Source organism: Talpa occidentalis, unplaced genomic scaffold (genome assembly GCF_014898055.3).
Source record: "Talpa occidentalis isolate TD23 unplaced genomic scaffold, MPIMG_talOcc4v2.1 talOcc4.12, whole genome shotgun sequence".
In the NCBI taxonomy this organism is placed as follows: domain Eukaryota; kingdom Metazoa; phylum Chordata; class Mammalia; order Eulipotyphla; family Talpidae; genus Talpa; species Talpa occidentalis.
Window position 1 is genome coordinate 86430947 of NW_023601212.1, and position 26825 is coordinate 86457771.

The following is a 26825-nucleotide window of genomic DNA, read 5'->3' on the forward strand; positions in this document are numbered from 1 at the left end:
CAATAGGCGATTTTGTGGTTGTGCGGATGTCATGGTGTAATCACACGTATCTCAGTGGTTGAGTTCAACGCACGTGCGGGCTGTGGCAGAGCCCATTGGGACCACGGTGGTATATGTGACCTGCCAATCACAATGTCACTATGTGGCACTATTTTACGTGTGTTTCTGTGCACATGATGCTTCCTCAGCCTACTATATGGACTTGCCCAAAGGAAACAATGACCAGTAGAGCGGCAAGAAGAGGCCAGGCCCTAGACACAGCCCAGCGCCCCTCCCATTCTCCCACACACAACAGAGTGACACAGAGGCTGGCCCTGATTCATAATTTAATGGCTGTGCAGGTCTCGGCCCCTTATTTCTGCTGCTCACGGGCCCACTGCGCTGGGGTCAGGGTTTTCTGCTCAAAGGCATGGATGTGCGGGAGCTCTTCCGATAGACAAGCGTTTACCAGCCTGGGGTGAGAGATGGGGTTAGGAAAAGGCAGGGTAGGGTCTAGGGTGCAGTCACGAACCTAGGGTGAACACGGAGACTGTTGGGGTCTCCCAGGTCGTAATGACCTGGGAACGAGATGGGTGGAGGTTCTAAGTCTGACCAAAGCAGGGACCACGAAGGTAGGATCCTCGTGTTTGTGGCCCAAGGTGCTGGGCCTTGGCGGGGGTGAGGGTGTTACAGTCAGACTGGGGTCCCGAGGCTGGGACTGCACTGAGGGGGGGGTTCCTGGGGTCTCACCGGTGTCTCTGAAGCAGTGGTTTGCCTTCAAACTTGACCGACACTACCAGGACTCGGAAGCTAGATGCGCAACGGTTGGGAGTCGTGTCCTCCACTTCCTATGGGGCAGAAAGGCGTGGATGGTAACAATCTGCCCCCTCAGGAACGCTTTTCCTTTCGTGGAGTGAATTCAGGCCGCTCAACTTACCACGTGCTCCGCCTCCAGGTCTCGCTGCAGCTTCTCCCGGAGGTACTCCGCACTGAGTTCCATCGCGGCGGCCGGGGGCGACAGCCCAGGGGGTGGAACCCCTACTCCTACCCGTCCACACTGCTTCCGCCCTTACTGGAGCCACTTCCGCTGAGGAAGCTACTTCCGCCCTTACTAGGCAGTCCGTACACCCGGCACTTCCGCCCTCACACGAGCCCGGTTTCCAACGGTCCGGGGCTTCGCGCTTATCGTCAGGCAGCGGGTCCGCCTGTGCATGGGCCGAGTCGACGCCAGTTGTCGCCCGCCGCCGGCACAGCAGCCTGGCTTGGGCGCCCTAGCTGCAGCCAGGAGTGGGTGCAGGAATCTGCATCGCTGCGGCCTCCAGGGTACCTCGGGATCGCCCCCTAGCACTTCCTCCAAGACTAGCGTCTTGCGGCCATAGCAACCAGCCCTCGCGACGGGCCGCAGCAATCGATCAAACCGCAGCTGCGGCCCTCGGCCCCCGAGTCTCCATGGGCCCCGCGGGGGACGCGGGGGGCCCCGGGCGCTTCCTCGGCGTCTATCTGCTCTACTGCCTGAACCCCCGGCACCGGGGGCGCGTCTACGTGGGCTTCACCGTTAACCCCGCGCGGCGCGTCCAGCAGCACAACGCGGGCCGCAAGAAGGGCGGGGCCTGGCGGACCAGCGGGCGCGGGCCGTGGTGAGAGCGGGCGGCCGCCGTCGGGAGCAGCGCTCGGGGCGCGGGAGCCGGGCGGGCCGGCGGGCGGGCGGGCGGCGGGGGCGGGCCCGGGGTCTGGGCGCCGGCTCAGGGGCGGGGCCTCGTGGGGAGGCGGCGCCCTGGACACACCCCGCGGGCCCCGCGGCGCCGGGAGGGGGCGCTGCAGGTCTGGGCTCGGTCCGGGACGGTGGGCGAGGCCGGGCCGCGAGAGGGAGCGCCTGGCAGGGGCCCGAGCTGAGCAGCGCGGCTCTTACCTGCCGCTGGAGGCGCGCACCTGTGGCCGGGGTGGGCCGGTGCCAGCGGCCCACCCTCACGAAGGGGGCAGGGCCGGGGCTCGGCGTGAGGCCGGGTTTGAGTCCACCTTCCCCGAGGCCTGGAGCTGAACCAGGGCAGAGGGGTTCGGCTTGACCCGGGGTGGGGCGGGAGACTCAGCGCCCCTCGTTCTCTTCCCCAGGGAAATGGTGCTCGTGGTCCACGGCTTCCCCTCCGCCGTGGCCGCCCTTCGGGTAAGAAGATGGGGGGCGGGAGCACCGGCTGACGCTCGGCCCGGGCCCCCTCCCGGCAGGGCCCTGAGACCCTTTCCTCTCTGCTCGCAGTTCGAGTGGGCCTGGCAGCACCCGCACGCCTCGCGCCGCCTGGCGCACGTGGGCCCGCGCCGGCGGGGCGAGGCCGCCTTCGCGTTCCACCTGCGGGTGCTGGCGCACATGCTGCGCGCGCCGCCCTGGGCGCGCCTCCCGCTGACGCTGCGCTGGCTGCGCCCCGACTTCCGCCAGGACCTGTCCCCGCCGCCGCCGCCCCACGTGCCGCTGACCTTCGGGCCCCCGCCGCCCGCCGCCCCGCGGTGCCACGCCCGGCCCGCCGCGGACCCGGACGCCCCGGCCCTCTGCGCCCTGTGCGCGCGCGCGCTCCAGGTCGGCGGGTGTCCAGCGCGCAGACGACTTAGCATCAGGCCGCCCCACGGGCACCTGCGCCCTGCCCGGCGCTCTGAATGGGGAGGACAGGGGAGCTGACGGCCGCTGTCTCTTCTCGGGGCTTTGCCCTTCCGCTCTGACTGGAAAAAATTGCAATTTCATGTGCGCTTCCCTGCCTCTCCCCCACCCCCAACATTAAGGCTATTATCTGACACACATATATATATATATATTTTAAAGAAATGTTTATTTATTTATACAAGCACTGGGTACAGTCAGAAGCGCGGGAGGGTGAGAGAATTCACCAGAGCCAGAGCGGGGAGCAGAGCAGGCAGAAGGACCGAAGTACACTGCTGGGGGGAGCAGCGGGCGGCAGGAGAGGGCTGCGCGCCATGTGGGACCCTCCTCCGGTGGCCGGGGAGCAGCCGGGGATCGAACCGGCGTCTCAGAGGCCGCGGGCAGCTTCGCAACCCAGCGCTCAACCGCTGCGCCACCGGGGAGGGTAGCTCTTGTTCACTGTGTAGAGCCGACCGAGTCTGGTACACAGCAGATGGCCAGTAACTCTTTAATAAATGAACAGGGGATGCACCTGACTTCTGCTCAGTACATGTAAATAAGGTGGGTGCTCACCAGAGCTCAAGTAACCCACCTGCTATCACTTAGCCCCAAGGAACTCTGGCTCTGGCTGTAGTGGTCAGGATCACTGCAAAGGCTCAGAGAAAACTGTCCAGCTTAGTCCCTGTGGGCAAATATTGTACCCTCTCTGTGCCTCAATTTCCTCCTCTGTAAAATGTAACTCGGTGTCCATGTTCTGTTGAGTTATTTTATGTAAAGCCCCCGGAACTGTGCCTGATCCATAGAAATTCCCTGAATGTTAGCTACATCATTATGCCCCATTTTCTCTCTTGCCTGCCACCTGTGACAGGATGAAGAGGGCCCCCTGTGTTGCCCACACCCTGGCTGCACCCTGAGGGCCCACATTATCTGCCTGGCAGAGGAGTTCTTGCAGGAGGAACCAGGGCAGCTTCTGCCCCTAGAGGGCCAATGCCCTGGGTGAGTCTAACCCCCAAGTCCAGTCTGGTATAGCTCGGGAGAGATTGTGGGTGCCCAGCTGTCCAAGTCCAGGCCTGGGGCAGCTGGGGATGGGCCTCATCTTGGCACCTAGGCCTAGCCTGAAAGGAGGCTTATGAAGCCTGACTCTGTGTCTCCTACTAACTGCACTCCTGGTAGCTGTAAGAACTCACTGCTCTGGGGAGACCTGATCTGGCTGAGCAGGATGGGTGCTGAGGAGGAAGAGGAAGACTTGGAATCAGAAGAGGTGAGCAGTGTCTTTGACCCCAGCCTTCCTAACCCACCTCATCCCCTAGGCTCCCTGTGACCCGCCCTCTTGTCTCTACAGGAACACTGGACAGACATGCTGGAGACCTGATCCCCACTCTCCCCACCCTGCCCCCTCCCATTCCTTTTCTGTGCCACCCACTGTGGGTTTGGGCATTTTTACTTGATTACAATAAAGACTGAGTTAAGGGTACCTTCTGGTGTTTGATGGGCATGGAGTTATGAAGCAGAGGCCTTGAGCACGCGGGAGGGGCCACTGGCCCAGCTTGGACCTGTGTCTCCTCTGCCCAGAAGCCTCTTGCTCGGTGTCCCCCATGGTGCCTCTGAAGTCACAATTCTTTGAGGTTTTGGGAGACTGACACCTGACTCAAGTGTTCACCTGTCTCTGATGCCCATTTGACTTTGAACTTTAATCTAGATACTAGGGACAAAGGTCAAGGAAGGGGTGGGGGCATGCCCTCCTTGCATGGGGCCCTGACTCCTGAGTCCATTGCGAACCCAGGGAAAGAGCACTCTCTTCCAGGGGCATTCTTTCTCTACCCATGAGGCTCCACGCTGTTACAAGGGGGCCGAGGAACTGGGCTCCTTCCCCCAGCACCAGCTGCCTCACCAGGAGCCTGCCCTGCTCTGCTCCGCCCCCAGCCACTTCACTGACCATCTGTGTGGCTCCGGACAGACGGCCGGTGGTCAAAGCCAGCCTTCCTGAATTGCCTGGGCTGTCGGGCCCCGCAGCCAGCGGGAGGTGAGTGGGCTTGCCCATGCCAGCTTGTGAATGTTCACCTTTCCTGTCCACGCCTCTGACCTCTTGGGGCTGGGTCAGTTAGAAAAGGCCTGCCCTGCTGGGGTGGAGTTCAGAAGGCAGGCAGGAGCCAGATTACAGCTCAGAAAAGAACAAAAAAACCCCTTGGGACCCTTTTGTCTGATTTCAATCTTATATTTTCTACACATTAAACCCATATCTTGGCTTTTCGGGTCAGTCTAAGCTTGACTCCAGCTGAGATGCTAAGGAGGGTAGCATAGAAGATCCCCCACCCCACCCCTTCACCCCCACCCCTTCACCCCCACCCCAAACTCCACCCTCTCCTTCCAGGAAGACAGCCAAGTCCCAGCCTGGCTCTAGATCCCTCCCACTTTGGACCTACAAAACCTTCAGCTCAGAGAGCAGCCCTGCATTCCCTGCTCTGCACCCACACCCTGCACCCCAGCGGACTCAGGTCCAAGAGGTGAGGTGAGTTCTAGGGCTGGGTAGGGGAGGACCTGTCTCCCACTGCTAGCTCCTCTCCGCTCTGCTCTGCTCCCGCCCCGACTCCAGCACTTTCCTGGTAGCCGTCCCACCCTGTACTGCGGGCTGCCCCCAGCCTGAATCGGCTCCCCTCTTTTGATGAGTCATCAGTTTTGCTCATTCAACATCAGATTCCCACCGCCCAAAGCTGCTCGGTTGCTCAACTGGATGTTTATCCTCCCCAGGCCGGAATGGAGTGTGGCTGGGCACATGGGATTAAGGATCTGAGGCCTGGCTGGGCCTTGGGAGGTTTTCTCTTTTCTTTTTTTAAAGATTTATTTATTTATTTATTTATACAAGCACTGGGTACAGTCAGAAGCGTGGGAGGGTGAGAGAATTCACCAGAGCCAGAGTGGGGAACAAAACAGGCAGAGTGATGAAGTACACTGCTGAGGGGAGCAGCGGGCGGCAGGAGAGGTCTACGCGCCATGTGGGACCCTCGCCAGTGACCCGGGATTGAACCGGCGTGCAGAGGCTGTGGGCAGCTTCGCAGCCCAGTGCTCAACCACTGCGCCACCAGGGGAGGCCCTTGGGAGGTTTTCATCATGTGAGGGGCCCCAGGAGCCCAAGGAGGAGAGGACAGGAGAGGAACCCCGTGGGAGTGGCAGGAGCCGCAGGCAGTGGATGTAGTAAGAGAAAGAAAACTGGCTGGCAGTGTGGCCAGAGTGTAGTAATTTTCTCAGGTGCACTGGAAAGCCTCCAAAAAACTGTTATCTGGGCCCCAGCCCAGAGGGTGAGAGAACTGTTTGGGGTGTGACCCACATACCTGGGATTTCTAAGGCAATGGAGGTGTCCAGCCGCAGCCAGAGTCACGACGCGCTGTGCTGCACCCACCAGGTTTTGGAATCGGGCTCCACTCACTGGCTGGGTGAGGGTGGGCAGGTCGCTGGGCCTCCCTCAGCTGCAGTTTCCTAATCTTAGAGTGAGACTCCAACAGCTGGCCTTGTTATTAAGGGAAGCAGGCCCCAGCCCAGCCCTGACGCAGCAGCATGGAGCAGGTCCCGGACACCTCCCGCCCGCCACTGGAATACGTGAAGGGGGTCCCTCTCATCAAGTACTTTGCAGAGGCACTGGAGCCCCTGCAGAGCTTCAGAGCCAGGCCGGATGACCTGCTCATCAGCACCTATCCCAAATCCGGTAGGTGAGAGGACCACCCAGCCCATGCCTGAGCTGCGGCCCCTCCCCGGGGCCAGCAGTGGCCTGTCCTCAGCCCTGCCACCTCCCTTCCCCCTTCCTCTCCAGGCACCACCTGGGTGAGTGAGATCCTGGACATGATCTACCAGAACGGCGACTTGGAGAAGTGTCGCAGGGCCCCCATCTTCATGCGGGTGCCCTTTCTTGAGTTCAAGGCTCCAGGGCTTCCCTCAGGTGGGTGAAAGGGCACTGGGCCAAGTGGAGCAGAGAGAGGTGGGGCCTGGGCTCCAGCTCACCAGCCCTGTCCCCACCTCACCACGACTTAGGTATGGAGACTCTGAAAGATGCGCCAGCCCCACGGCTCCTCAAGACGCACTTGCCCCTGGCCCTGGTCCCACAGACGCTGCTGGATCAGAAGGTCAAGGTGAGTGGTAGAGGAAGCCAAGGGAAGGAGGCTGCTGGGGCCATCCCAGCTTTGGCCCTGTCTTCTGGGAAGGTCCCGTTTCCTCCGGCCTCATGTTCTGTGGGGTCAGGTGAGCAGTGAAGGTCAGACCCTGTGTGCAGGGGTGCTCCCACGCCTGTGGGAGGGGCTGCGGAGGTGCTCCCACGCCTGTGGGAGGGGCTGCTGAGAGTCCAGCACACTTTGCTTCACATCTTGGTACAGCGGCATCAAGGGGATTAGATTAGTGTCAAATAGGGCTCCGGGGGCCGGCCAGGATGTTGGCAGCAGAGCAGGGTCCAAACCAGCTCACCTTACCCGTACCCCGGGGCCTGGAGCAGGGCAGCCTCTCAGCCTAGCTCCCCCTTGGCCACAGCAAAGAGAACCGCCCGGCCAGGGTGCGCTGGAAGGCAGAGGGCTGGTGGGTGCCGTGTGCTGATGGTGCCGGGGCGGGGGTCCTCTGCCCCTCCAGGTGATCTACGTTGCCCGCAATGCAAAGGATGTGGCCGTCTCCTATTACCACTTCTACAACATGTGCAAGGTGCACCCTGACCCTGGCAGCTGGGACAACTTCCTGAAGATGTTCATGGCTGGAGAAGGTGGGTCTAGCTGGAGCAAGGAGGCGAGGGGGAGGGGCAGCCTGCTGAAACCAACCACCTCTGCCTGTTCCTCAGTGTCCTACGGGCCCTGGCACCAGCACGTGAAGGAGTGGTGGGAACTGAGCCGCACCCACCCTCTGCTCTATCTCTTCTACGAGGACATGAAGGAGGTGAGGCCACCTGCTGCCACTTCCCTCCATGTCACCTGCAGGGAGGTGGGACCCTCACGGGGACCTGCCAGGGCCCTCTCAGCCCCTTCCTCCAAGGCAGCCCCCACATGAGTTTCCTCGTCCCCCCACTGAGTGTCCCTGCCCAGCACTTAGAGCCATAGTGGCACCTGTACCTCAGGGTGCTGTATGGTTCTCCCCTCCTAGTGCTGAGTCAGCCACCAGCCACCGGGCTGTCACCAATCATCTCTTACTGGGGCATTTCTGAATGAGGCCCAGCCCTGACTTCATCCTTAAGGAAATAAAGGCAGCTTTTTTTTTTTTTTTAAAGATTTATTTTATTTATGCATACAAGAGCAGAGGTGTGGGGGGGTGAGAGGATTCACCAGAAACAGAGTGGGGGAACACTGAAATACACTGCTGAGGGGAGCAGTGGGTGAGACAGGAGAGGCCTGCTGCGCCATGTGGGTCAGCTCCCTGGTCGGGGATGGAACTTATGCTGCAGTGACTGCGGGTAGCTTCATAGTGCAAGACTCAACCCCTTGTACCACCAGGGAGGCCCCGCAGCTTCTTAGAGTGCAGGGCAGACAGTAATGGAATCTGCCCCAGAGGAAGAACAGAGTCCAGGTGTGAGGCATCTCTAAGCTGAAGTGGCCAGATCCCCACAAGGTTAGAGGGCCCTCCTTTCTGTTGGCTGAATGAGCAATCCAAACCTCCACTGAAGAGCTCCTCTGCTGTGCAGAACCCCAAAAGGGAGATTCAAAAGATCCTGAAGTTTTTGGGGCGCTCCCTGCCAGAGGAGATTGTGGATCGCATTGTCCAGCAAACATCTTTCAAGGAGATGAAGAAAAACAGCATGGCCAACTACGACGCCATACCCAATAACATCATGGACCAGAGCATTTCCCACTTCATGAGGAAAGGTGAGTGCCTGCCCGGCTGTGTGTTTGGGGAGCCAAGGGTGGAAACACCTCTGTGCCTGGACCTCCAGCCCCTACTCCTTTCCCCAGGCATCGCCGGGGACTGGAAAAACACCTTCACTGTGGCCCAGAATGAGTGCTTTGACGCTGACTATGCTGAGAAGATGGTGGGCTGCGAGCTCAGCTTCCGCTCAGAGCTGTGAGTGGTGCCTGCCAGGATGGATTCAGAGGGAGGGGTGTGGGGCGAGCCCGGGAACCAGCTCAAGAATAAAGTGCGAGTGGTGGGAAATGGAGAGCCTCTGCTGGCGCTGCGAGCAAACCTGAGCTAGAGTAAATGCCTAGTGGGATGGAATGAAGCCTGCACTTCCTCAGCTTGCCCTCTAGGGGACTGGGAGGAAGGGTCTGGAAAAATAAAACTCAGGAGACAAGGGTGAAGGGCAGAATATTTATTGGCTCACACAGTCTGTTGCATTCCCCCCGGACGGTGGCAGGAGATCTCGTCTGCCAGGTGCTTCACTTTTTCTTGGGCTCCTTGCACGCCACCACGTACCTCTGGGCCACATTGAGCGGGGGGGAGTAGCCGTCTGCATAGGAGGTATCTTCAAACAGGACTGAATAGTCATCCTGGGGCTGTGGCAGGGGCAACGGGAGAGGGTGTTCAGAGAGGCCCTCCCCAAGCCTAGACTGATGCGAGCCCCCAGTGTGTGGGCTCCCCACCTCTTTCCTATCCTCACTCAAGAAGTCTAGACATTTCACTCAGTGCCTGTGGCTGTAAAGGTCTTTGCTCAGTAACAGAGGCCCAATCAGGCCACCAAGCAGGAAGCAGGGTGACCAGAGACCTCCATGGTGAGCCCCGGCTGGAGTCTGGTGCCTTGCAAGCACCTGTGTGCAAGGGATCAAGGATAACCCAGAGGCCAGCGGGTGGGGACCATGAAGCAGAGGAGAGATCAACCTTTAACCTGCTTCTTGGGTGGTGGGGACCAGTCATGTCCTCAGAGCACGACGGAAAGCAGCCCTGGGCCAGGAGCGGCGCGGGAGCTGCTGCCCACCTCAGTGCAAAAGTGAGGCTGGACCAGAGGCAAACCAGGTCCCTTCCAGTCAGCACTTGCTAAGGCTGAGGTGGCGCTGCCCTAGAGGACAGGGCTGCAGTGGTGTGACAGGGCAGATTGTAAGCAGAAGAGGAAGGCCAACTCACAGGCCCCTCCTTGCTCAGCTAAGATGAGGTCAAGAGGGGCCAGTGGGAAGATGCCCCCATGACTGGTCAGCCTGTTCTTGGTGTCGCAGGTGATCTCTCCCCGCGAGAGAGTGGGTGAGGGTTGCCTCACCCGCTGTGGAGGCGTGTGGATCAGGGCACGGTAGAAGCAGGTGGTCTGGGGGTACAGGGCCAGCACGAGCTGCTCCTTCTGGAATAAGGCTTCAGGGTCCGTCTCAGGGTTGGCCTTCCACTGGGGCAGAGGGATGATGCGCCGCCGGCTCAGGGTGTGTCTCCTGGAGGAGGTCTTAGGTCAACTGGTGGCCAAGATGGGGACACCTTCCCAGCAGCCCAACTACCCCAAGGCGCCCCAACCCTTCCCTGAACAGTACTCACTCTTTGCCTTCTTCATCAATGTCATCTACCTCATACCTATAGATGAACAGAAGAAAAAAGGTGAATATAGGGAGGTGCATGTCCAAGCATGCCGTGGGGCAGGGAGGAGCCCAGGGGGGCTTCCTGCTCACAGGCCACCCTTAGCCCCACCTTGGGGGACCACTTTGCTCATTGTGGAGGGTGAATGCATGGCAGATGTGCTGGTGGGAGGCAGCCCAGGGGCTGGCTGGTCACTCACTTGTTGGTGGCATGGCTGTAACTGACCACCTCGGCCAGGATCCACTGCTCATCCCCATCTACAGCCTTCACCCGGGCAGCCACCTTGTCCCCGGGTTTGGCCACGTAGTCCCCAGAGGCTGGAATGGCCCCACACAGAGGCGGGGGCCTGAGGGTAGAGAAAGTGTTAGTCCCAGTCTCTCCTCACCAGCTCCCCCCGCCCCGGGCCCGCCCTCACTTGTCACCAGGCTTCCCGATCCATAGGGGCAGGGTCATGGCTGACTGCTGCAGCAGGGTCATCAGCACCCCCCGGCGCATGGTCTTCCGAGGGGGCTCCGAGTCATTGTACAGGCCTGCGATCTTGGCCGCTGTGGAAGGAAGTGTGCCCCTGAGGCACCCAGGAAAGGTGCACCCCCAGACCCACTCAGCTCACCTGTCAGAGCAGCCCAGCCTGGATCCCCGCCTTCCCGGTGAGCCCTGGGCCCCCTGGGATCCCTGTCCTTTCCACGGTGAAAGACACTGCCAGGCTGCACTGACAGATTAGTGGGATGTTGGCTTGGTGATTCCCTCAGGGGCAATGAACTAGAACGTGGCAAAGGTGTCTAAAGTGCGGGTCCTATCAGTTCAGTTAGTGGAAATGTCACTGACCTGTATGTATACTTTTGTGTACTTTTCAATTCATGTATGTTGTAACTGAACAAAAGTAAAACAAAAACCAACAACAAAAAACCCAAAACCCCAACAAGTTTTTGATGGGTGAGGAGTTGGCCCACTGAGGGTTCCCTGAGAGGTCAAGACAGGGGGGAAAGCCAGGCAGTGCCAGGAGTTTGTGGCAACATCACTTAAAAGCAGCCGCCCAGGCACCAAGGCGTGGCCTGCACAGAACAGCCCGGCTCTCCGCTCTCGCTGCAGGAAGGAGGCGCAACTACCCAGGCAGTAGAGGGACAGAAACTCGTGGGGCCAGTTCCTGGAGGGCCGCAGGAGAGCTGGGGAGAGGCTCCCCTGAGCCCCGGGAAGGGTCTCCAGTCCTTCCCAGCAATCCGGGCGGGGTTACAGGCTCCCCTGTGGGGGTCAGAGGCTGCTCTCAGGCTCCTGCTCTCCACCTGCTCAATGCGGAACTCCAACTCACCGATCCGCCGCTCTTCCAACAGAGACTTGATTTCCGCGATCTTATCTAGGGCCTTCCGGAGGATGCTGAGGGCGGGGAGAGGGAGAAAGGAGGTCTGGATGAAGCACAAACACTTCCTTCTCTGGTTACAGCGTGGGTACTTCAGACCAATCCTACTGCTGAAAACCATAAACCCTAAGTATGTATTTTTTAATCTTAAAAGCATAAAAGAATTGATGAAATGGTAGGAAACAGCAGGCCATAAGGTTTAAGAGGATCCCTGAAGATAAGCAGAGCTGAGTGAGCTGCCTTTGCCCCAGTGTGACAAATCCTGAAGAATGTTGCCGGGAGCCGGCAGCCCCGAGACCTGGGGAGCAGATGTTAAAACTCAGGATCTGCCCCAGTGAAACATGTGAAAAGAGACACCCAGAGGGATGTGAGAGCTGTCTGGCTCAGAGCAGGGCTCAGCTGAGGATGCTTGATCCTGAAGGGCCGTGGCCACAGGAGGCCTCTGGACTGAGGGCAGGGGGCCAGGAAAGGGCAGCAGCAGACAGTCCTGGCTGGCGGGACGCCTCCTTTAGCCCAGACCTCGGGGGATTTCCCCCAAAGAACACTTCAACACTGTGCGCAAGCAGCACAGACTCCACTGTGGGTCATTTCTCCTCTCCCGTGGCCAAACCCCAGTTCACGCCTCTGGCAAACCTCTGCAAAAGCCCACATGGTTCTGAGGCCTTCCAGCAGGAAGAGGGAGACACTTGAGAACACGACATCGCAGAAGGTGTCCCGGGGGGTGTGATGCAGGCAGCTCAAGGGTGAGCAGAAGATGGGTAGGGGCAGCCTTGGCAGAAGGAATGGGCACACCACGGCAGCCCCAGATGTTCGAGCAGTGCAGTTCAGCCTGGCTAATGCAGGATGCCGGGGGTTCAGAGTCTCCACAAGCTTGTGGGCAGGCCTGGGACATGGAGCAGTCAGGCCTCCAGAGAAATGAAAGACATTGCTGCTGGGCCCGTTGGAGGACGCAGTAGTCTATAGACTGTCCTAAGCTGTTTGCTGTGAGATACCGGGAGGGTGCTCAGCCCTAGCTGGGCCACAGAATCCACTGGAGGGAGCTTAGAAAATTTCTATTTATTTAAGGCAAGAATCATAAACAGATGTGGAAACCAGTGGGCCTGATGTGAAACAGGTATTTTCACAGTCTCAGAGCATCTTCCCAGAAGATAGTATCAATTACACAATGGAAAACTGCAGTAGCTGACATGGGAGAAGCCTGGGAGAGGCCGCCTGAACCAACAGGGCAGTAGCTTGTGCCTTCCAACACTCAGGACATCACTTCCCTGCTCTGACTGCCAAGAACGTAAAACCGAATCCAGTCGTGAAGAAATGCAGACAAACCCGTACTGGGGGGCATTCTACAAAATCACTGGTTTGTAATCTAAGATGTCAAGGCCACGAGAGGGAAGGCAGCCTGGGAACAGCTCCAGACTGGAGGAGGCTGAGACATGCTAACTCAGCGCAGTGGTCATCTGCATGAGGAAAGTGTGTCCTGCTGCTGCGAAGGACAGTAGTGGACAGGCTGAAATCTGAATAAACTCTGTGGCTCAGTTAATAGTTTTCTATTGTTAGTATGCTGATTTTGAGAAATGCATTATGACTGCATAGGAATGTCCTTGTTTTTAGGAAACTGATCATTCAGAGGTCAAGGAGCATCATGTCTGCAATATAAACAGCTCAGGGAAAAAACAATGTGTTTCTACAGAGAGTGATAAAGCAAAACTGATAAAACATTACATGTATATAAGTCTGAAATTATTTAAAAATATGAAGTTGACCTAATACCATGTCTGGGCTTCACCCCAATTACATTAGAACCTCTGGGCACATGAAGACCTGGGAACCAGTGCGTGAACAAGTTCCACCACCAAGCAAGTTTGTGAAATAATGAATTAAATCATTACTGCAGATCTTGGCAGAGCCCTTAATACTTTAATCTGCATTGTGAATCTGCAGGGGAGGTTCCTGGGAAGCTTTAGAAAAATTCCTAAAGTTTAGGCCGTTTCCTAAGTTACAGCAGTTTCACTGAAGAGATTTGAGGAAAGATGCCTTAAGATCATTTACTATTAAAAACCCAGTGTTCTGGAACTGAAACTTCTCCATCTCAGAACTGTAAAATTTTCATGCCATCTCTATGCCTTCCCAGGCACACAGGGTGCGTCCCTACCTTCTGATGAGCAACGAGCCTGGCAGCAACCCTTAGGGATGGTGCCACTCAGAGCCCACTTTGCCTGGTGGAGGTGAAGGGCTTCTTTCTGGCTGACATTGCTTTGAATGCAGTCAAGAGTCCCAAGCCCTAACCTTCCTCCCCCCAGTAGCTCCCCACTGCCCACACCTCAAGGTTTTCATTCACCAATTTACAGAAGTGTGTTTCCAAGAGCTGGCAATAAGGCCCACAAGGCAATTCATAGAGTCATGTCACTATTTTGGTTTCTCAGCCATGTAAAGTTACCTTACACTGCTGTAGTCAGTCTAAGTGTGCAACAGCATCGTGTCTTAAAAACAATGTGCATGCCTTAAAATACTCCATTACTAAGAAACAGTAAAATCTGATGTGCCTGACTGAACACTTGAAGTCTGCAGAAGTGAAGCAGCAGCAGTAGTGCAAGATGCAAGACGCTACAGCAGTAAACAACTGCAGTTATGAAACAAGCTTACAAATGTTTAACTCTGTGTGAATTACCCTGGAGCAAGCCAACAGTGAACTGATTTCAGAAGCAGTCACCTCACTTTGCCAGCAGTTAGCTGGGAAGGTTTGCCTTTTACTAACAAATAAGCATGAGTCACTCTTAATTTCTTATGTGAGCCAAACTCCAGCCCAGGGGAATGGGAAAGGGACATCTAGAGTCAGATGATAAAGCTGCAAGTCAGACAGAAGGTGGGGATGAAGAACGGTCTAGAGAGCCAAGAGAAGGCAACTGACCCTTTTGTTTTGCCCGGCAAACTTCCATAGGGAACCTCATCAGATCCCTCTGTCCAAGCTGAAAACCCTGGTATTTTCAATTCTATTTCTTGCAATTGGTCTGCCAGCTCAGTCTCAAAAACTGTCCTTGAACCCATCCCTGCTTCTCCAGCTTCACTGCCCTTGTCTCAGCTCACCTCCATCACTGCCTTTGGTCTGGTCTCTTCACTAGCCTTGAGTCTTACCCAATCTGCTCTCCATGCAGCAGCCAGGGATTTCTCCCCTGCTTCTCTTTATTGGGTTCCCTGTGGCCTCCAAGATGAAGTCCCTGCTCCTGCAGGCCCTCGGTGTCCTGCCTTCCCCTTCCTCTGCACATCATCCCTCCGGCCTGAGCTCTCTGCCTTGTCTGCCTACCAATCCCCAGGTCAAATCTCTCCTACCTGAGACTGTCCCAGATCCCAGAAACTGCAAACCCCATCTTTGCTGGCCCCCCATCCTGCAGTGTGCCTGCAGAGAAGGGTTCCTCTCCTCCGCTTGCTCTTGAAGGCAGGATACTTGCTACCCTTGTGTTTCTGTGTGAAGACTGCCTAGCACCAGGCGCAGGGTAGGTGCAGGCATAGGTCTGCAGAATTGCTGGCAGCAGGCAGAGAAGATATGGGACCACAGCAAAGACAGATGGGAGGACAGTCACTAGTAATAGAGTCACTAGTAATGTTTAGGGCCCTGTCTAAGCTGTCACCCCACCAGGCCCTGCATGTCAGCCATGACCCTGTGGTACACGGCAGTGTTATGTAAACAGCAGAGTGAGACTCAGTGGTGAGACCTGAGATAAATTTCTTAGGTAACACCAGCATTTTTTAAAAAATAATGTACGTAGTAATGGTAAAAGCCTAATTCTTTCTATAATATATCCAATTCTGTCTCCCCAACATACACACACACAACACAATGTGTGTGCTGTGTGAAAAGGCATCACTCCACCCTTCTGGCATGGTATTAAAAAATATTTCCTTAGGTTTAAAACTCGGCTCCAGACACTTACTGGTTATATAACTTTTGGCAGTTATGTAACCCCTGTTTGTTTCCTCTGCAAAATTCTGGTTGCTCCAAGGGTCAAGTAAATACATCTTAGATTACAGTTATACCAGATGCCCGAAGGGTGAACTCACATTTGCCGAAATGATTCCTGCTTTTGGCATCTGACAAAGTCAAATGGAAACCTGCAAAACTGAATGTCTCCCTCTACAAGACATTTTGGTTGTATGGTATAGTGATTTGGGCATATAGTAAGGTCTAGGCTACAATATTGAGAGAATGTATTGCCAAGAGTTTGAAAAACCCCAGTTTTAGGTACTTTAATTGCCTGATCCTATTCTGTACTGACAATTCTGTAGATGATTATTATTCCTGAGCCTGAGACTGAGCAACTGAGTCTCAGCTGAAGTGAGTGCCCAAGAGCAGGTGACCAGTAAACGGCAGTGCCGGGATGTGCCCACACCGCGTTGGCGTCTATAAACAGCAGGGCTGCGGAAGGTGCACACTAAGGGAGGGGGATCCGAAGGCGAGTCTGGGGAGTAGGAAGCAGCTTATTCATGGGAGGAAAGGCAGGCTGGGACTGTGGCAAGTAGGCTCCTGCAGCCTAGGCCTGGGGTGGAGGGGGTGGAGGGGAGCGTGTAGATGGAGAGGACAAGGGAACAGTACTCACTTGCACTCGGCCTCTGCATCGGCCTTGGCAGTTGTATACAGGCCACGCAGCTTTGTCCGATAATAGGGAGAGACTGCAGAGCAAAGACAAGGGAAGAAGCATGGGAGGGGGCAGCTGGCAGTGAAGTGGCACCGCTTCCAGTACTTTGGAATCAGACTTTGGGAGGTGCAGAGAGGCGGGGGACCTCAGTCTAATCTTTATTATCTTAGAAGGGCTCCCTGAAGACGATACCCTATGTTCAGTGAGTTCACATTTTCATAAGGTACAAATGCCGTCACCACATCAAGGAGAGGACTGGCTGTGACACATGCAGAGAGCATCTGTCTGTACACTCGAAGCTGCTCAGAGTTGGGAGCACTGGCCCAGGAGCCTGACCCTCTGAGGGCCTCAGGGATCCAGCAGAGGCACCCAGTGAGAGCAGCTGTCTCAAGAACATCAGCTAACTGGGGTGCTTGTGTACTCTTAAGGGGTTTCCCTAGATACAGTCTGATTTCACGGACTAGCTAGTCCCTGGAGTTGGGGGATTTAAGGTGCCTTAGTGCTCGGCTGTCTATCACCTGTTGCCTGGGCCACCCTAGGTCATCCAGCCTTATGAAGACACATGCAAAAAGTTCCCTGGGTAATGGTAAGAGCCTGATCCCAGTCTTGCCCCTCGCCCCTTCAAATCCCCCTTCTCGCCCGAGCCCAGGGACTCACTCTTGTTCTCTGTCTGCATCCGCTCGTGGGTCTTCTGGATGTTGACTAAGTTGTGTTCGCTCCGTGAACGCTCTTCCTGTGAGGATGAGATCAAGAGGACGTGAGGGGGCCTTTCATCCTGCTGTGTGCCCTGCATCCCAGGACATGGGCCCCACAAACATGGGCTTCATTTCTAAATCCAAATTCAGGATAAGTTCAAAGGCTCTAACCCCCTGACTACTGCAAAAGCATTACAAAAAGGCTTTGAAGTTAAATCATAAGCTATATATTTAATGACTTTATCAAAGAGACAAATTGATTGACCGAGTCTATGCCATCCTTATCAAAATGCCTGCTGATTTCTTTGTAGAAATTGGCAAGCTCGTTCTAAAGTCATATGGAAATCCAAGGAGCCTAGAATAACCAAAATAATCTGGAAAAACAAAATTGGAGGATTGACATTTCCCATTTCCAAAATTCACTAGAAAGTTATCTGCTAGTGTAGTACTAGCATACAGCTCAAAGGAACAGAACTGAGAAGCTAGAAATGAGCACACACATGGATAATCAGTTCCCCAGGAAGGGTGCTGGCACAGTTCTTCCCGTCAGTGGTCCTGGGCCCAGGGCTGCAAGGGAAGATGCAGTGCTGATCCCCAGGAAGAAAATGACTATGCCCTTTCAACTTATATCAGAATTTCTAAGTGCCTGAGCGGGTAGGCTGGACCTTCACTCCATCTGGCAAAAATGGAGCCAACCGTTACTACCTAATGTCAAAACATTAGGTAATGCAGCTACTACCTAATGTCAAAACAGTCCGCTAGCCCTAGCCCTCTGTACCCCACCTACATGGACAGGGATGGAGTGAGGGCTGGACACCCGCTGGACTAGAGTCACTGCCTGTGCAATGGTTGAACCCAAACTCCCTTCCAAGGGTAGAAAACTATGGTAAAAATCAATGACAGATGGAGAGAAAGAGAAACAAATAAACAGGTTATACAATGAGGGAAATGCGGTATCACATTAGCACCTCGAGAGAGGCCCTGAACAAAGGAATAACAACATTACCAGTTACTAGCTCAGTTATACCAGATGCCCGAAGGGTTAACTCCCATTTGCCAAGATGATTCCTGCTTTTGGCATCTGACAAAGTCAAATGGAAACCTGCAAAACTGAGTATCTCCCTCTAAGAGACATTTTGGTTGTATGGTATGATGATAAACTGCACTAACTGTTGACAAGTGAATGTAATTCAGGTAAGCTGCCATTTCTTTCTCCTTATCTTTTAATTTTTATTAGCTATATTTAGGGCAATTCTAGGTTTACAGAAAAATTGAGCAGCTAAAGAGAGAGCTCCCATATACCTCTTTCCCCTGCACAGTTTCCCTTATTACTAACACCTTGTATTTATGTGGTACATGTGTTACAATTAAGAAGCCAATATCAACAGTTTTTAATTGAAGTCCATAATTTACATTAAGGTTCACTATTTGTGTTGGACAGCTCTGGGGTTTTGACAAATGCATGTCATGTACCATTATGGCATCACATAGGACAGTCTCACCTCCCTAAAAATCCCCAATGCTCCCCTACTCATCCTCCCTCCCTCCAAGCCCCTAGCAATCACTGATCTTTTTACTCTCTCCAGTTTTGCCTTTTCCAGAATGTCCTATAGTTGGAACCATGCAATAAATAACCTTTCGGACAGGGCTCTTTCACTTAGCTATATGTGTGCTAATATCTTTTGATTCTGGTTTTTCAGGTTACACCCCACTGTGAAGACTATCATGTGGGAAGGAATTCCCAGAACCTGCTCCCCCAGGGCCGTCAGATGTGTGGAGGACTCTTGCCGCAAGCTGATCGCTGTATGTGGCTATAAACCTGGGTGTGAGTGTTTACATATAAAGGTCCAAGGTCCCTGTGTGTCCAAGGACCCACACCATACATATCACCCTGGCTTTTGTGAATGAAAAGCTTTTTTAAAAATAGGGGGGAAATCGGTTCTTAAAGGATTAAAACAGCAGGCATTGTAAGGTGGGTCCAAATTCCACTCCGGAACAGCTCCATCCTGAGAAAGGGAAGGTTAGGAAGGTTTTGGGAGGTCAGATGATACACTCAAGCTAAATCAGACATGATTATCCCTCACTAAGCTTAGTGAGGACCCCAACTCTTTGGGGCACAAAACATGTCTCCTAACTGCAAGGCCACTGATACATAATGTCAACAAAATGCAGGGTGAAGGAAACAAAGCTGGTCCACAGACAGAAAGGACACTAAGGGAAATAGGTGTCTGCCCTGTGGGACAAGCTGAATTCACTTTTAATCAAAAACAGCATTCAGAGGAAAAATTTGTTTGTTTGTTTTTTTTTTTTTTAAAGAGGCATGTATTTTTATTTATGTATTTATTTATTTATTTGTTTGTTTATACATGCACTGGGTACAGTCAGAAGCGCGGGAGGGTGAGAGAATTCACCAGAGCCAGAGCGGGGAGCAGAGCAGGCAGAAGGACCTAAGTACACTGCTGAGGGGAGCAGCGGGCGGCAGGAGAGGTCTGCGCGCCATGTGGGACCCTCCTCTGGTGGCCGGGGAGCAGCCGGGGATCGAACCGGCGCCGCAGAGGCCGCGGGCAGCTTCGCAACCCAGCGCTCAACCGCTGCGCCACCGGGGAGGCCCTGGAGGAAAAATTTGTTAATAGGAATAAATACATTAAAGAGAGCTTTCTTGCAGGAGAAAGGCAAGGGCAGTCAGACTGGAAAGGTGATGATGAAGCTTTAGTGAGACCCTGAGCCACCAAGGCCTCTTGACTATTTTAATTCAGAGGGAAGCAGAAGTGGCCACGGGGCAGTGGTGCTCCAGCCTAGCTGCTGAGTGGCCCAGGACATAACTGAGGGAAACTTGTGGACTTCCAAACCTATGGAAGCCTCTAGGGCACTTGTCGTGGATGAACCATGACTACCTTGACCCCGATCAGATCAATGAGACATATTCTGAGTGGGCAGGAATAGAATTTTCTGCTGAATAAAACCTGTGCACTCCCCAGAGGCAAGTGGTAGGTCCTGGCATACAGCAGCACACAGTGGAAACCAGTCACAGAACAAGCTGAGACAGGATGACTCAGCTTTGTTCCCAGCAGATTTCAAGCCTAGAAATAGCTGAATCATGGTGAACTGTGCAAAGTGTGTCCATTGTAGTACCTGGTAAATGGGAAGACTCAATTTCGTTGGAAAGGCTCAACAAATAGCTCTGTAATCCCTACCAATTTGTTCTATAAAAAAAACTAAGTTTTACCATGACCATACTTAACACTCTGTGCTGTTGCTAAGATTCAGCCACCTTATGTAAATAGGTCATATGGTAATATTGAGATTGAGGACCACGTGTACAGGGGATCAAAGCCTTTCTGTACCCAGCACTGATGAAATGGCAGGCCTGATCAAGAACTGGATTTAGCTCAAGGGTTCTAGACATATTTACCATAAAGATACAAATAGTGGAAGAAGAAGGGAGAAAACAAGAAATCAAGTAAGTACCAAAAAAATATGAAAGTGTATGTAATGGCTCTCTAGGACAGATTAGTTGTTTTTTTTTACGTCTATCTCTACCCCCACACTGGTGCCTCCAATTGATGGGCACATCCATAGGGTACTATTGCTGTATCTGTTACATAAATGTCATACTCAATATAGAGGCTCAAACAAGATAGTTTTGCTCTAAGGGAGGGGCAAGGAAGGGCGTTTGCCTGTGCAGAAGATTAACTCAGCAGGCCTGGATTTTCAAATGTGCACACTCCCAAAAACCTTTGATCGCTGACCAGCTCTTGGGAGATAACTTCTAAACACTTGGAATGTACAGATAGATAACAGCACCTTTGTTTAGCTGGGGCAACAGGGTGAAGGGACAGGGTCACGACTGCTTCTGGATACGGGGCAAATGTTCTGAAATTGACAGTGGTGATGGTTATACAATTCCTTGAATACACTAGTCACCACTGAATTGTAGACATCAAATGGGTATATTATATGGTATGTGAAAAATATTCAATATAGTTATTATTAAGCAAAACAAATTATGAAATCCAGCACATGCGGGGAAATCCTATAGGAAGAGCAGTCAACCCAACACTCTCCTCCGCTCATCTTCAGATATCACCTGGGTTCCTGCATGTCCCAACTCTCTGACCATAACCCCCACCTGCCCCTCCACAGCTTTGCATCACAGTCCATGTTTCTCACCAGAAGCAGGGGGCTGTGGATTTTTACCTGGGTTTGTTTGATCAGCTGATGGAGCTCTGTGAGAAGTTCTGCAATTCTGGAATCAGCAGATACAAGTGCCATTGTTTATGGGGGTGCCTGGGGTGGAGAGGAAGAGAAGCCTGTTAGTAACTGTTGTGGGTTATGGGTTAATGATGGCCTCTGAAAAGATACGCTGAGGTCCTAATCCCTGGTACCTGTGAATGTGATCTTATTTGGAAATAAGGTCTTTGTAGATATAATTAAGATGTACATTAAGGACACGCTGGATTAGGGGAGGCCCTTATTCCAGTATGACCAGTATCCTTAGGAATAGTGGAATATGGTAAAGGGCATCTACGAATAACCCATAGAGAACATTATATCTAATGGTGAAAGACTGAACTTTCTCCCTTACGATCACAAACAAGTCAATACTGTTCTGGAGTTCAAATCCAGGGCAAATAGTCCATAAAATGAGATAAAAGAATCCAGATTGGGAGGGGCCTCCCCTGGTGGTGCAGCAGTTGAGCGCTGGGCTGCGAGGCTGCCTGCTGCCTGCAGCCTCTGCAGCACCGTTAGTTCCCCCGCTGCCGGCGAGGGTCCCACAAAAAAAAAATAATCCAGATTGGGAAAGAGGAAGTAAAACTGTCCCTACTTGCAGATGACATGACCATATATATAGAAAATCCTAAGGAACTATTAGAACCAATACAAAGGTTAGAACTAATAGCAAGATTGCAGGATATAAGATCAGTAGACCAAAAAAAATTGTATTTCTATGTACCTGTAATGAAAAATACAAAAGTGAAGTTATAAAAAATTCCATTTATAGCAGCATAAAAAAATTTAATGGGAGGGCCTCCCCGGTGGCGCAGCGGTTGAGCGCTGGGTTGCGAAGCTGCCCGCGGCCTCTGCGGCGCCGGTTTGATCCCCGGCTGCTCCCCGGCCACCGGAGGAGGGTCCCACATGGCGTGCAGACTTCTCCTGCCGCCCGCTGCTCCCCTCAGCAGTGTACTTCGGTCCTTCTGCCTGCTCTGCTCCCCGCTCTGGCTCTGGTGAATTCTCTCACCCTCCCGCGCTTCTGACTGTACCCAGTGCATGTATAAACAAAACAAACAAACCAGCAAACAAATAAATAAAGCATGCCTCTATTAAAAAAAAAAAAAAAAAAAAAAACTGTTAAAAAAAAAAATTTAATGGGAAGTACACACTTTTAAGCTGCACTTTTTAAAAGTAAGAACTACAAAATCATTGATAAAAGAGATTAATACCTAAATGAACGAAAAGCTATCTCATGCTCATAGATCAGAAGACTAAATATTAAGTCAGAAATACTCCCCAAATTAATCTATAGTTTCAACGTAATCCCAACTGGCTTCTTCGCAGAAATTAAGAATCTCACCTTAAAATTTATATGAAAATTCAAGGGATCCAGAATAGCCAAAACAATCTGGAAGTTTTCCCAATTACAAAACATGCTACAAAGCTGCAGTAAGCAAGATAATGTGGTACTGGCCTGAGAAATAGACATAAAGATCAAAGGAATAGAATCAAGAGACCAGAAATAAGCCCTGGTATCCATGGCCAATTGGTTTTCAACATCTGAGTGTGTCCGGACAATTTAATGGAGAAAGAATAGACTTTTTGATAAATGGTGCTAGGACTAGATGTCCATATGTGAAAGAATGAATCTGGGTCCCTCCTCTAGACCATATTAACAGTGATCTGAATAGTTTTCCAAAAATTATATATAAATGGCCAACAAGCACATGAAAAGATGCTCAATGTCATTAGAAATCAAGGAAATGCATGTAGAAACCGCAGGGAGATCCCACCTCACATTCACTGGGGTACAATCAAAGAGACATAATAACAAGTGTGGGTGAGGATATGGAGAAATTGTCTGAATGGATAAAGTGTGGTATTATGCGTACAACAGAGTCTGTACTTGACAATACAAAGGAATGAAGTACTGACACAACGTGGATGAACCTTGAAAACATGCTAAGTGATAGCCAGACACAACAGACCACATATTGTATGATTCCATTTATATGAAATAGCCAGAAAAGGTAAGTCCATAAAAGGTGGGAGGCAGAAAGGGGAGTGACTGTGGATGAGCAGGGGGTTTTCTGGCCAGGTGATGGTATGCCCTAAAATTGACTGAAGTTGCACAACTCTGAATATATTAAAAACAAATGACTGTACATTTCAAACAGGTGTATATCCCCATCTCCCCCAGTCCCAGGCAAACACTAATCTACTTCCTGTCTCTGTAGCTATGCATACTTTGTTCTTCATTTCCTTTTATTGATGAATAATATTCCACTGTTCAATTATGTCATATTTTGTATATCAGCTCATCAACTAATGGACATTTGGGTTGGCTATTTTTTGGTTATTATGAACAATGCTGCTACACACACTCATTTTTGAACATTATGAATACATGTTTTGGGTGGACATGTTTTCATTTTCTGAATATAAATCTAGAAGTGGAATTGCTGGATCACTTGGTAACTCTGTAACCTTCTGAGGCATGGCCAGACTGCTTCCACAGTGGGAGTGTCATTTTACTTTCCCACCAGCAAGGTGTGAAGGTTCTGCGATCTCTGCATCTGCACAAGATGTGTTATTATCTGTCCTTTTTATGATACCCATCCTACTGGGTGTGAGACGATAACCAGTGGCTTTGATTTGCAGTTCCCTGATGACTATTGATGCTGAATATCTTTTCAAGTATTTAGTGGCCATTTGTGTATTTTCTTGAAAGAACTTCCCTGTGCTCATTTTTATTGGATATTTGTCTTTTGTATTATTCAAATAATGTCTTTTGTATTGTTGTGTCCTTTAAAGCACATTTTCAATTTTTATGAAGTCCAACAAATGTTTTTGATTGCGTGTAACATTGATTTGTTTTTTCTCATACATACGTGCAACAGTATTTTTAACACTCCAGTTTTATCACCCCCCCTTTTTTTTTCAAATATATATCAGGGGAGAGTGCAACACAGTCCCCCACTACTACAAATTATGCAGTCCCATTTCCCACATAGGGAAACCACAGGGGTTGGACCATCCAGAGTGCAATGAATGAGCCTCACCCTGGGAAAACTATCTTCGTGATCATGGTATCTCCTCTGCAGGTAAGTACAGGTAAAATAACTTATACATAAAAAATCTGGATGCCTTCTCTGTAGCTGTCCTCTTTCCAAGATCAGCCTCTGTCACATAAGGCATTAAAAACAGGGAACTCCCCAGTGCTATTGTTTTCTGGGGTCAACGTCTCTCCAGTCACTGCCTGGTTTTGGTTGCTATCCAGTACCTGTAGATAGTGGTTTTTATATTTTGTGCAGTTTGTAATCCAAATATCTGATTCTTTATTCTAAAATGACTGCCATAGGGCTGAGCACAATAAGAGCTTTTTCTGGTGCTAAGGGAAGCTGTGCTGCTAAGTTGCAACGCTCATATACCACGCCCTCAACCCAGCCACCATCAAGAATGTAGATTCCTATTCAACAACTTGTTTTTTAAAAATTAATATGAAACAATGATTTTTCTAGCTATTCTGTATCATGATTCTGCACCAAAGCTTACATGAGTGGTTCCTTGTAACCTTACATCAATCCTATAAGCACACTCTCTTGACAGTAGGGGAAACTGAAGTACAGAGAGATTACGCTATGGAAATGCAGGTAGTTGAGCTGGGATTCCAAAGCTGCAGACTCTAAAATGTTCTTCCTCCTCCTGATTCCAAGTTTTGTCACAATTCCAGTGCTCCCATCCCAAACATGCACAGACTTTCATGCTCCTGTGATGCCTGCCGAACGTGTTATGCCTGCCTGGAATGCCCTTTGATCCTACCCCCTATTTCCCTCCAGGTCTCTCATATCTCATGGCTCAAATCAAATGGCAGACAAGTTAACAGCTTTAAGCAGTACTTGCGATGCCCTTTCATGTAATGTCATACAGAGAACATGATAGTATCTGCATGGCACTCTGGGGTAAAAGGACAAAACAGCTCACAGCCCAAAATGATTGGCAGGGGGATCTGGCTGCCCTGGACCCTTCTCTGCCAAGGACAATCAAAACTTCTGGCAACTTACAGAGCACCCGAAGCAAACTTCAATTCTTCCACTTGTCACAGATACAATTTCCCTTAACGAGTCTCTCCCATCAGACCACAAACTCTCAACAGTAGGGGATGCAGTTTTATTCATCTCTCTGTTCCCAGCAAGTTGTACAGGGTCTGGAACCTACTAAATCCTAAAAATGGAATTCTGAACTGAACCTCTTAAACCAGTCTTTCAAAATACAAATACTGCAGCAAGTTTTAAACTGGGCTATTCAATATTTTCTCCTCTGCCACACCCCAAAATTAGTTGCTATCAGCATACTCTACGAGGGACTAATTCCCTCCCACGGAGAAGAGATACTTCCCCTTGAGGGAGCCATTCACTCTTCCCCAGCCCCTACTCTGCACCAGGCAACAGGGATGCACAGCAGCGACTGAGACCGGCAGACCCCGCCGCGCGGGTCCACCAGCGACCGGCGGGTAGAGACTGCAGCCTGTGCCGGCAAACGGGGGCAGACGAGGAGGCAACTGAGGTATCTGGGGGAATGGAAGCTGCTATGCCAGAAGGGCTACGTTTTGACAAACAGTAAAAGCTGCCAGAGCTCGGGGACTGCCGCCCGCCCTCGCCTCCCCGTCCCGTGGAGCCGGGGAACCCGCGCGCCCCGCGGCCGCCGCGCGCACGCGCAGACCCGGCCGGGCCTCCCGCCCTCCCCGCGCCGCGCCCCGCCCCTCCGCGCCCGGGCGCGTGCGCAACGCCCTCGAGAGCGCCGCGGCGAGGCCGGGGTGTGGGGACGCAGAGGGGGACCCCGGCCTCCGCGCCCGCCGTCCCCCGGCGGGGCGGGGGGTGGGGCGCCCAGACTGCGACCCGCCGGCACCTACCGCGCCACGGGCGGAACGAGCACGTCACGCTGGCAATTGCTACGGTGGGCCGGGCGCGTCCCTGGAACGCTCCTTAGAGTCTGTGAATGACAACGCGCCTGTGTTCGAAGATTCTCGTGTGTCGAGAACCACACGGGCTTTTTTGCCTTTTATGATCCTAGGCGCAACGCGGAGGGCCCCGCTACGCACGCGCCGTTCTTACTCTGTGACGTGCCGCGCTGCCCCTTGGGAAATGTAGTTTTTACTTTGGCACACAGTTTTAGGCTCTAAAGCTGAATGAAACTTAATGAACTAAGGTTCCTTTGTGTTTTCAGCATCTTTTCGCATTCCGCTTAGTCTCTACAAAATAATATTTTTTTTTTAAAAAGCAGAGGGCCTCCCTCGTGACGTAAGGGGTTAAGACGCAACCTATGAAGCAATCCCAGCCACAAGTTCGATTCCCCCTGCCGGCCAGAGAGCAACCCACATGCTCAGCCAACCTCATCTGACTCGCCCGCTGCTTCCCTCAGCAGTGTATTTCAGTCAGTCTGCCTGTTCTGTTCCCCACTCTGTCTCTGGTGAATCCTCTCACCAACCCCCCCCCCCCGACCTGTACCCCAGCTCTTGTATGCATAAATAAATAAATCTCAAAACAAAAAACAAAAAGCAAAAAACAAGCAGTTTGTTGATGGTGGGGGGCGGGGAAAGAGGGTAAGTGAGTACTCGCTGCTTTTTGCCTCAATTTTGCTGTGAACCTGAAAGTGCTCTGAAAGTCTTTTTTCATTTAGCAAATAAAAATAACCAGATTTGTAGTTCCAGAAAGCAGGCTTTATGGAGTCTTCCCAGGAACATATTAAAGGTATGGGAAAATATTTAGTTATAAATGTTTTACTTACGAGTATCTTGTAATTTCTTACATAACCCTACCAAAGTTTATTGTTACATAATTATTTGTTTATTTGATAAACTTGCCAGCTCAATGAGGTCAGGAGCA

At 52.2% G+C, this 26825-nt stretch overlaps 4 protein-coding genes and 1 non-coding gene across 11 annotated transcripts; 2 read left to right on the forward strand and 3 right to left on the reverse strand.

The window, feature by feature from the left end:
- Positions 1–278: 278 nt before the first annotated feature.
- On the reverse strand, positions 279–1092 carry BOLA2B (bolA family member 2B). The gene is made up of 3 exons (XM_037507326.2): positions 917–1092; positions 730–827; positions 279–452 (listed from the first exon to the last, which is right to left on the reverse strand). The coding sequence occupies exons 1-3, from the start codon at positions 977–979 to the stop codon at positions 353–355; spliced, it is 261 nt and encodes an 86-aa protein (XP_037363223.1). The 5' UTR covers positions 980–1092; the 3' UTR covers positions 279–352.
- A 53-nt stretch (positions 1093–1145) lies between these two features.
- Positions 1146–4519, forward strand: SLX1A (SLX1 homolog A, structure-specific endonuclease subunit). 3 transcript variants are annotated; one of them, XM_037507325.2, is made up of 6 exons: positions 1146–1616; positions 2089–2140; positions 2231–2545; positions 3471–3598; positions 3776–3863; positions 3945–4519. In XM_037507325.2, the coding sequence occupies exons 1-6, from the start codon at positions 1429–1431 to the stop codon at positions 3972–3974; spliced, it is 801 nt and encodes a 266-aa protein (XP_037363222.1). In that variant the 5' UTR covers positions 1146–1428; the 3' UTR covers positions 3975–4519. The 3 variants fall into 3 exon arrangements, with proteins under 3 accessions (XP_037363222.1, XP_054549736.1, XP_054549737.1); XM_054693761.1 differs by having other exon boundaries at positions 2237–2545; XM_054693762.1 differs by lacking the exon at positions 2231–2545.
- Positions 4520–4552: 33 nt separating this feature from the next.
- LOC119241779 (sulfotransferase 1A1) lies at positions 4553–10407 on the forward strand. 4 transcript variants are annotated; one of them, XM_054693758.1, is made up of 9 exons: positions 4553–4625; positions 4974–5111; positions 6087–6302; positions 6408–6533; positions 6626–6723; positions 7211–7337; positions 7413–7507; positions 8247–8427; positions 8515–10407. In XM_054693758.1, exons 3-9 carry the CDS (start codon positions 6155–6157, stop codon positions 8625–8627), a joined length of 888 nt encoding a protein of 295 aa, XP_054549733.1. In that variant the 5' UTR covers positions 4553–4625; positions 4974–5111; positions 6087–6154; the 3' UTR covers positions 8628–10407. The 4 variants fall into 4 exon arrangements, with proteins under 4 accessions (XP_054549733.1, XP_037363218.1, XP_054549734.1 ...); XM_037507321.2 differs by having other exon boundaries at positions 6120–6302; XM_054693759.1 differs by having other exon boundaries at positions 4974–5106.
- SGF29 (SAGA complex associated factor 29) lies at positions 8825–26035 on the reverse strand. Of its 2 annotated transcripts, XM_037507324.2 has the most exons (11): positions 25005–25528; positions 24003–24223; positions 20926–21015; positions 16691–16766; positions 15995–16067; positions 11358–11422; positions 10467–10596; positions 10251–10397; positions 10013–10048; positions 9750–9912; positions 8825–9054 (listed from the first exon to the last, which is right to left on the reverse strand). In XM_037507324.2, the coding sequence occupies exons 3-11, from the start codon at positions 20998–21000 to the stop codon at positions 8938–8940; spliced, it is 882 nt and encodes a 293-aa protein (XP_037363221.1). In that variant the 5' UTR covers positions 21001–21015; positions 24003–24223; positions 25005–25528; the 3' UTR covers positions 8825–8937. The 2 variants fall into 2 exon arrangements, with proteins under 2 accessions (XP_037363221.1, XP_037363220.1); XM_037507323.2 differs by lacking the exons at positions 24003–24223; positions 25005–25528 and adding an exon at positions 25853–26035 and having other exon boundaries at positions 8826–9054.
- LOC119242483 (U1 spliceosomal RNA) lies at positions 23893–24052 on the reverse strand. The gene has a single exon (XR_005124491.1). It is a non-coding gene; the product is annotated as a U1 spliceosomal RNA (small nuclear RNA).
- Positions 26036–26825: the final 790 nt, after the last annotated feature.

What these genes read in the sequence shown, in the direction of transcription:
- BOLA2B (XM_037507326.2), bottom strand. Translation starts at nt 979, where the DNA reads ATGGAACTCAGTGCGGAGTACCTCCGGGAGAAGCTGCAGCGAGACCTG. An exon ending in ACCTGGAGGCGGAGCACGTG is followed by an intron (nt 828 to 916) that starts GTAAGTTGAGCG and finishes TCTGCCCCATAG; the next exon opens with GAAGTGGAGGACACGACTCC. An exon ending in CCACTGCTTCAGAGACACCG is followed by an intron (nt 453 to 729) that starts GTGAGACCCCAG and finishes CTCTCACCCCAG; the next exon opens with GCTGGTAAACGCTTGTCTAT.
- SLX1A (XM_037507325.2), top strand. Translation starts at nt 1,429, where the DNA reads ATGGGCCCCGCGGGGGACGCGGGGGGCCCCGGGCGCTTCCTCGGCGTC. An exon ending in ACCAGCGGGCGCGGGCCGTG is followed by an intron (nt 1,617 to 2,088) that starts GTGAGAGCGGGC and finishes TCTCTTCCCCAG; the next exon opens with GGAAATGGTGCTCGTGGTCC. An exon ending in AAGACTTGGAATCAGAAGAG is followed by an intron (nt 3,864 to 3,944) that starts GTGAGCAGTGTC and finishes TTGTCTCTACAG; the next exon opens with GAACACTGGACAGACATGCT.
- LOC119241779 (XM_054693758.1), top strand. Translation starts at nt 6,155, where the DNA reads ATGGAGCAGGTCCCGGACACCTCCCGCCCGCCACTGGAATACGTGAAG. An exon ending in GATGTTCATGGCTGGAGAAG is followed by an intron (nt 7,338 to 7,412) that starts GTGGGTCTAGCT and finishes CCTGTTCCTCAG; the next exon opens with TGTCCTACGGGCCCTGGCAC. An exon ending in TTCCCACTTCATGAGGAAAG is followed by an intron (nt 8,428 to 8,514) that starts GTGAGTGCCTGC and finishes TCCTTTCCCCAG; the next exon opens with GCATCGCCGGGGACTGGAAA.
- SGF29 (XM_037507324.2), bottom strand. Translation starts at nt 21,000, where the DNA reads ATGGCACTTGTATCTGCTGATTCCAGAATTGCAGAACTTCTCACAGAG. An exon ending in GATGCAGACAGAGAACAAGA is followed by an intron (nt 16,068 to 16,690) that starts GTGAGTCCCTGG and finishes TTTGCTCTGCAG; the next exon opens with TCTCTCCCTATTATCGGACA. An exon ending in ATCGGGAAGCCTGGTGACAA is followed by an intron (nt 10,398 to 10,466) that starts GTGAGGGCGGGC and finishes CTCTACCCTCAG; the next exon opens with GCCCCCGCCTCTGTGTGGGG.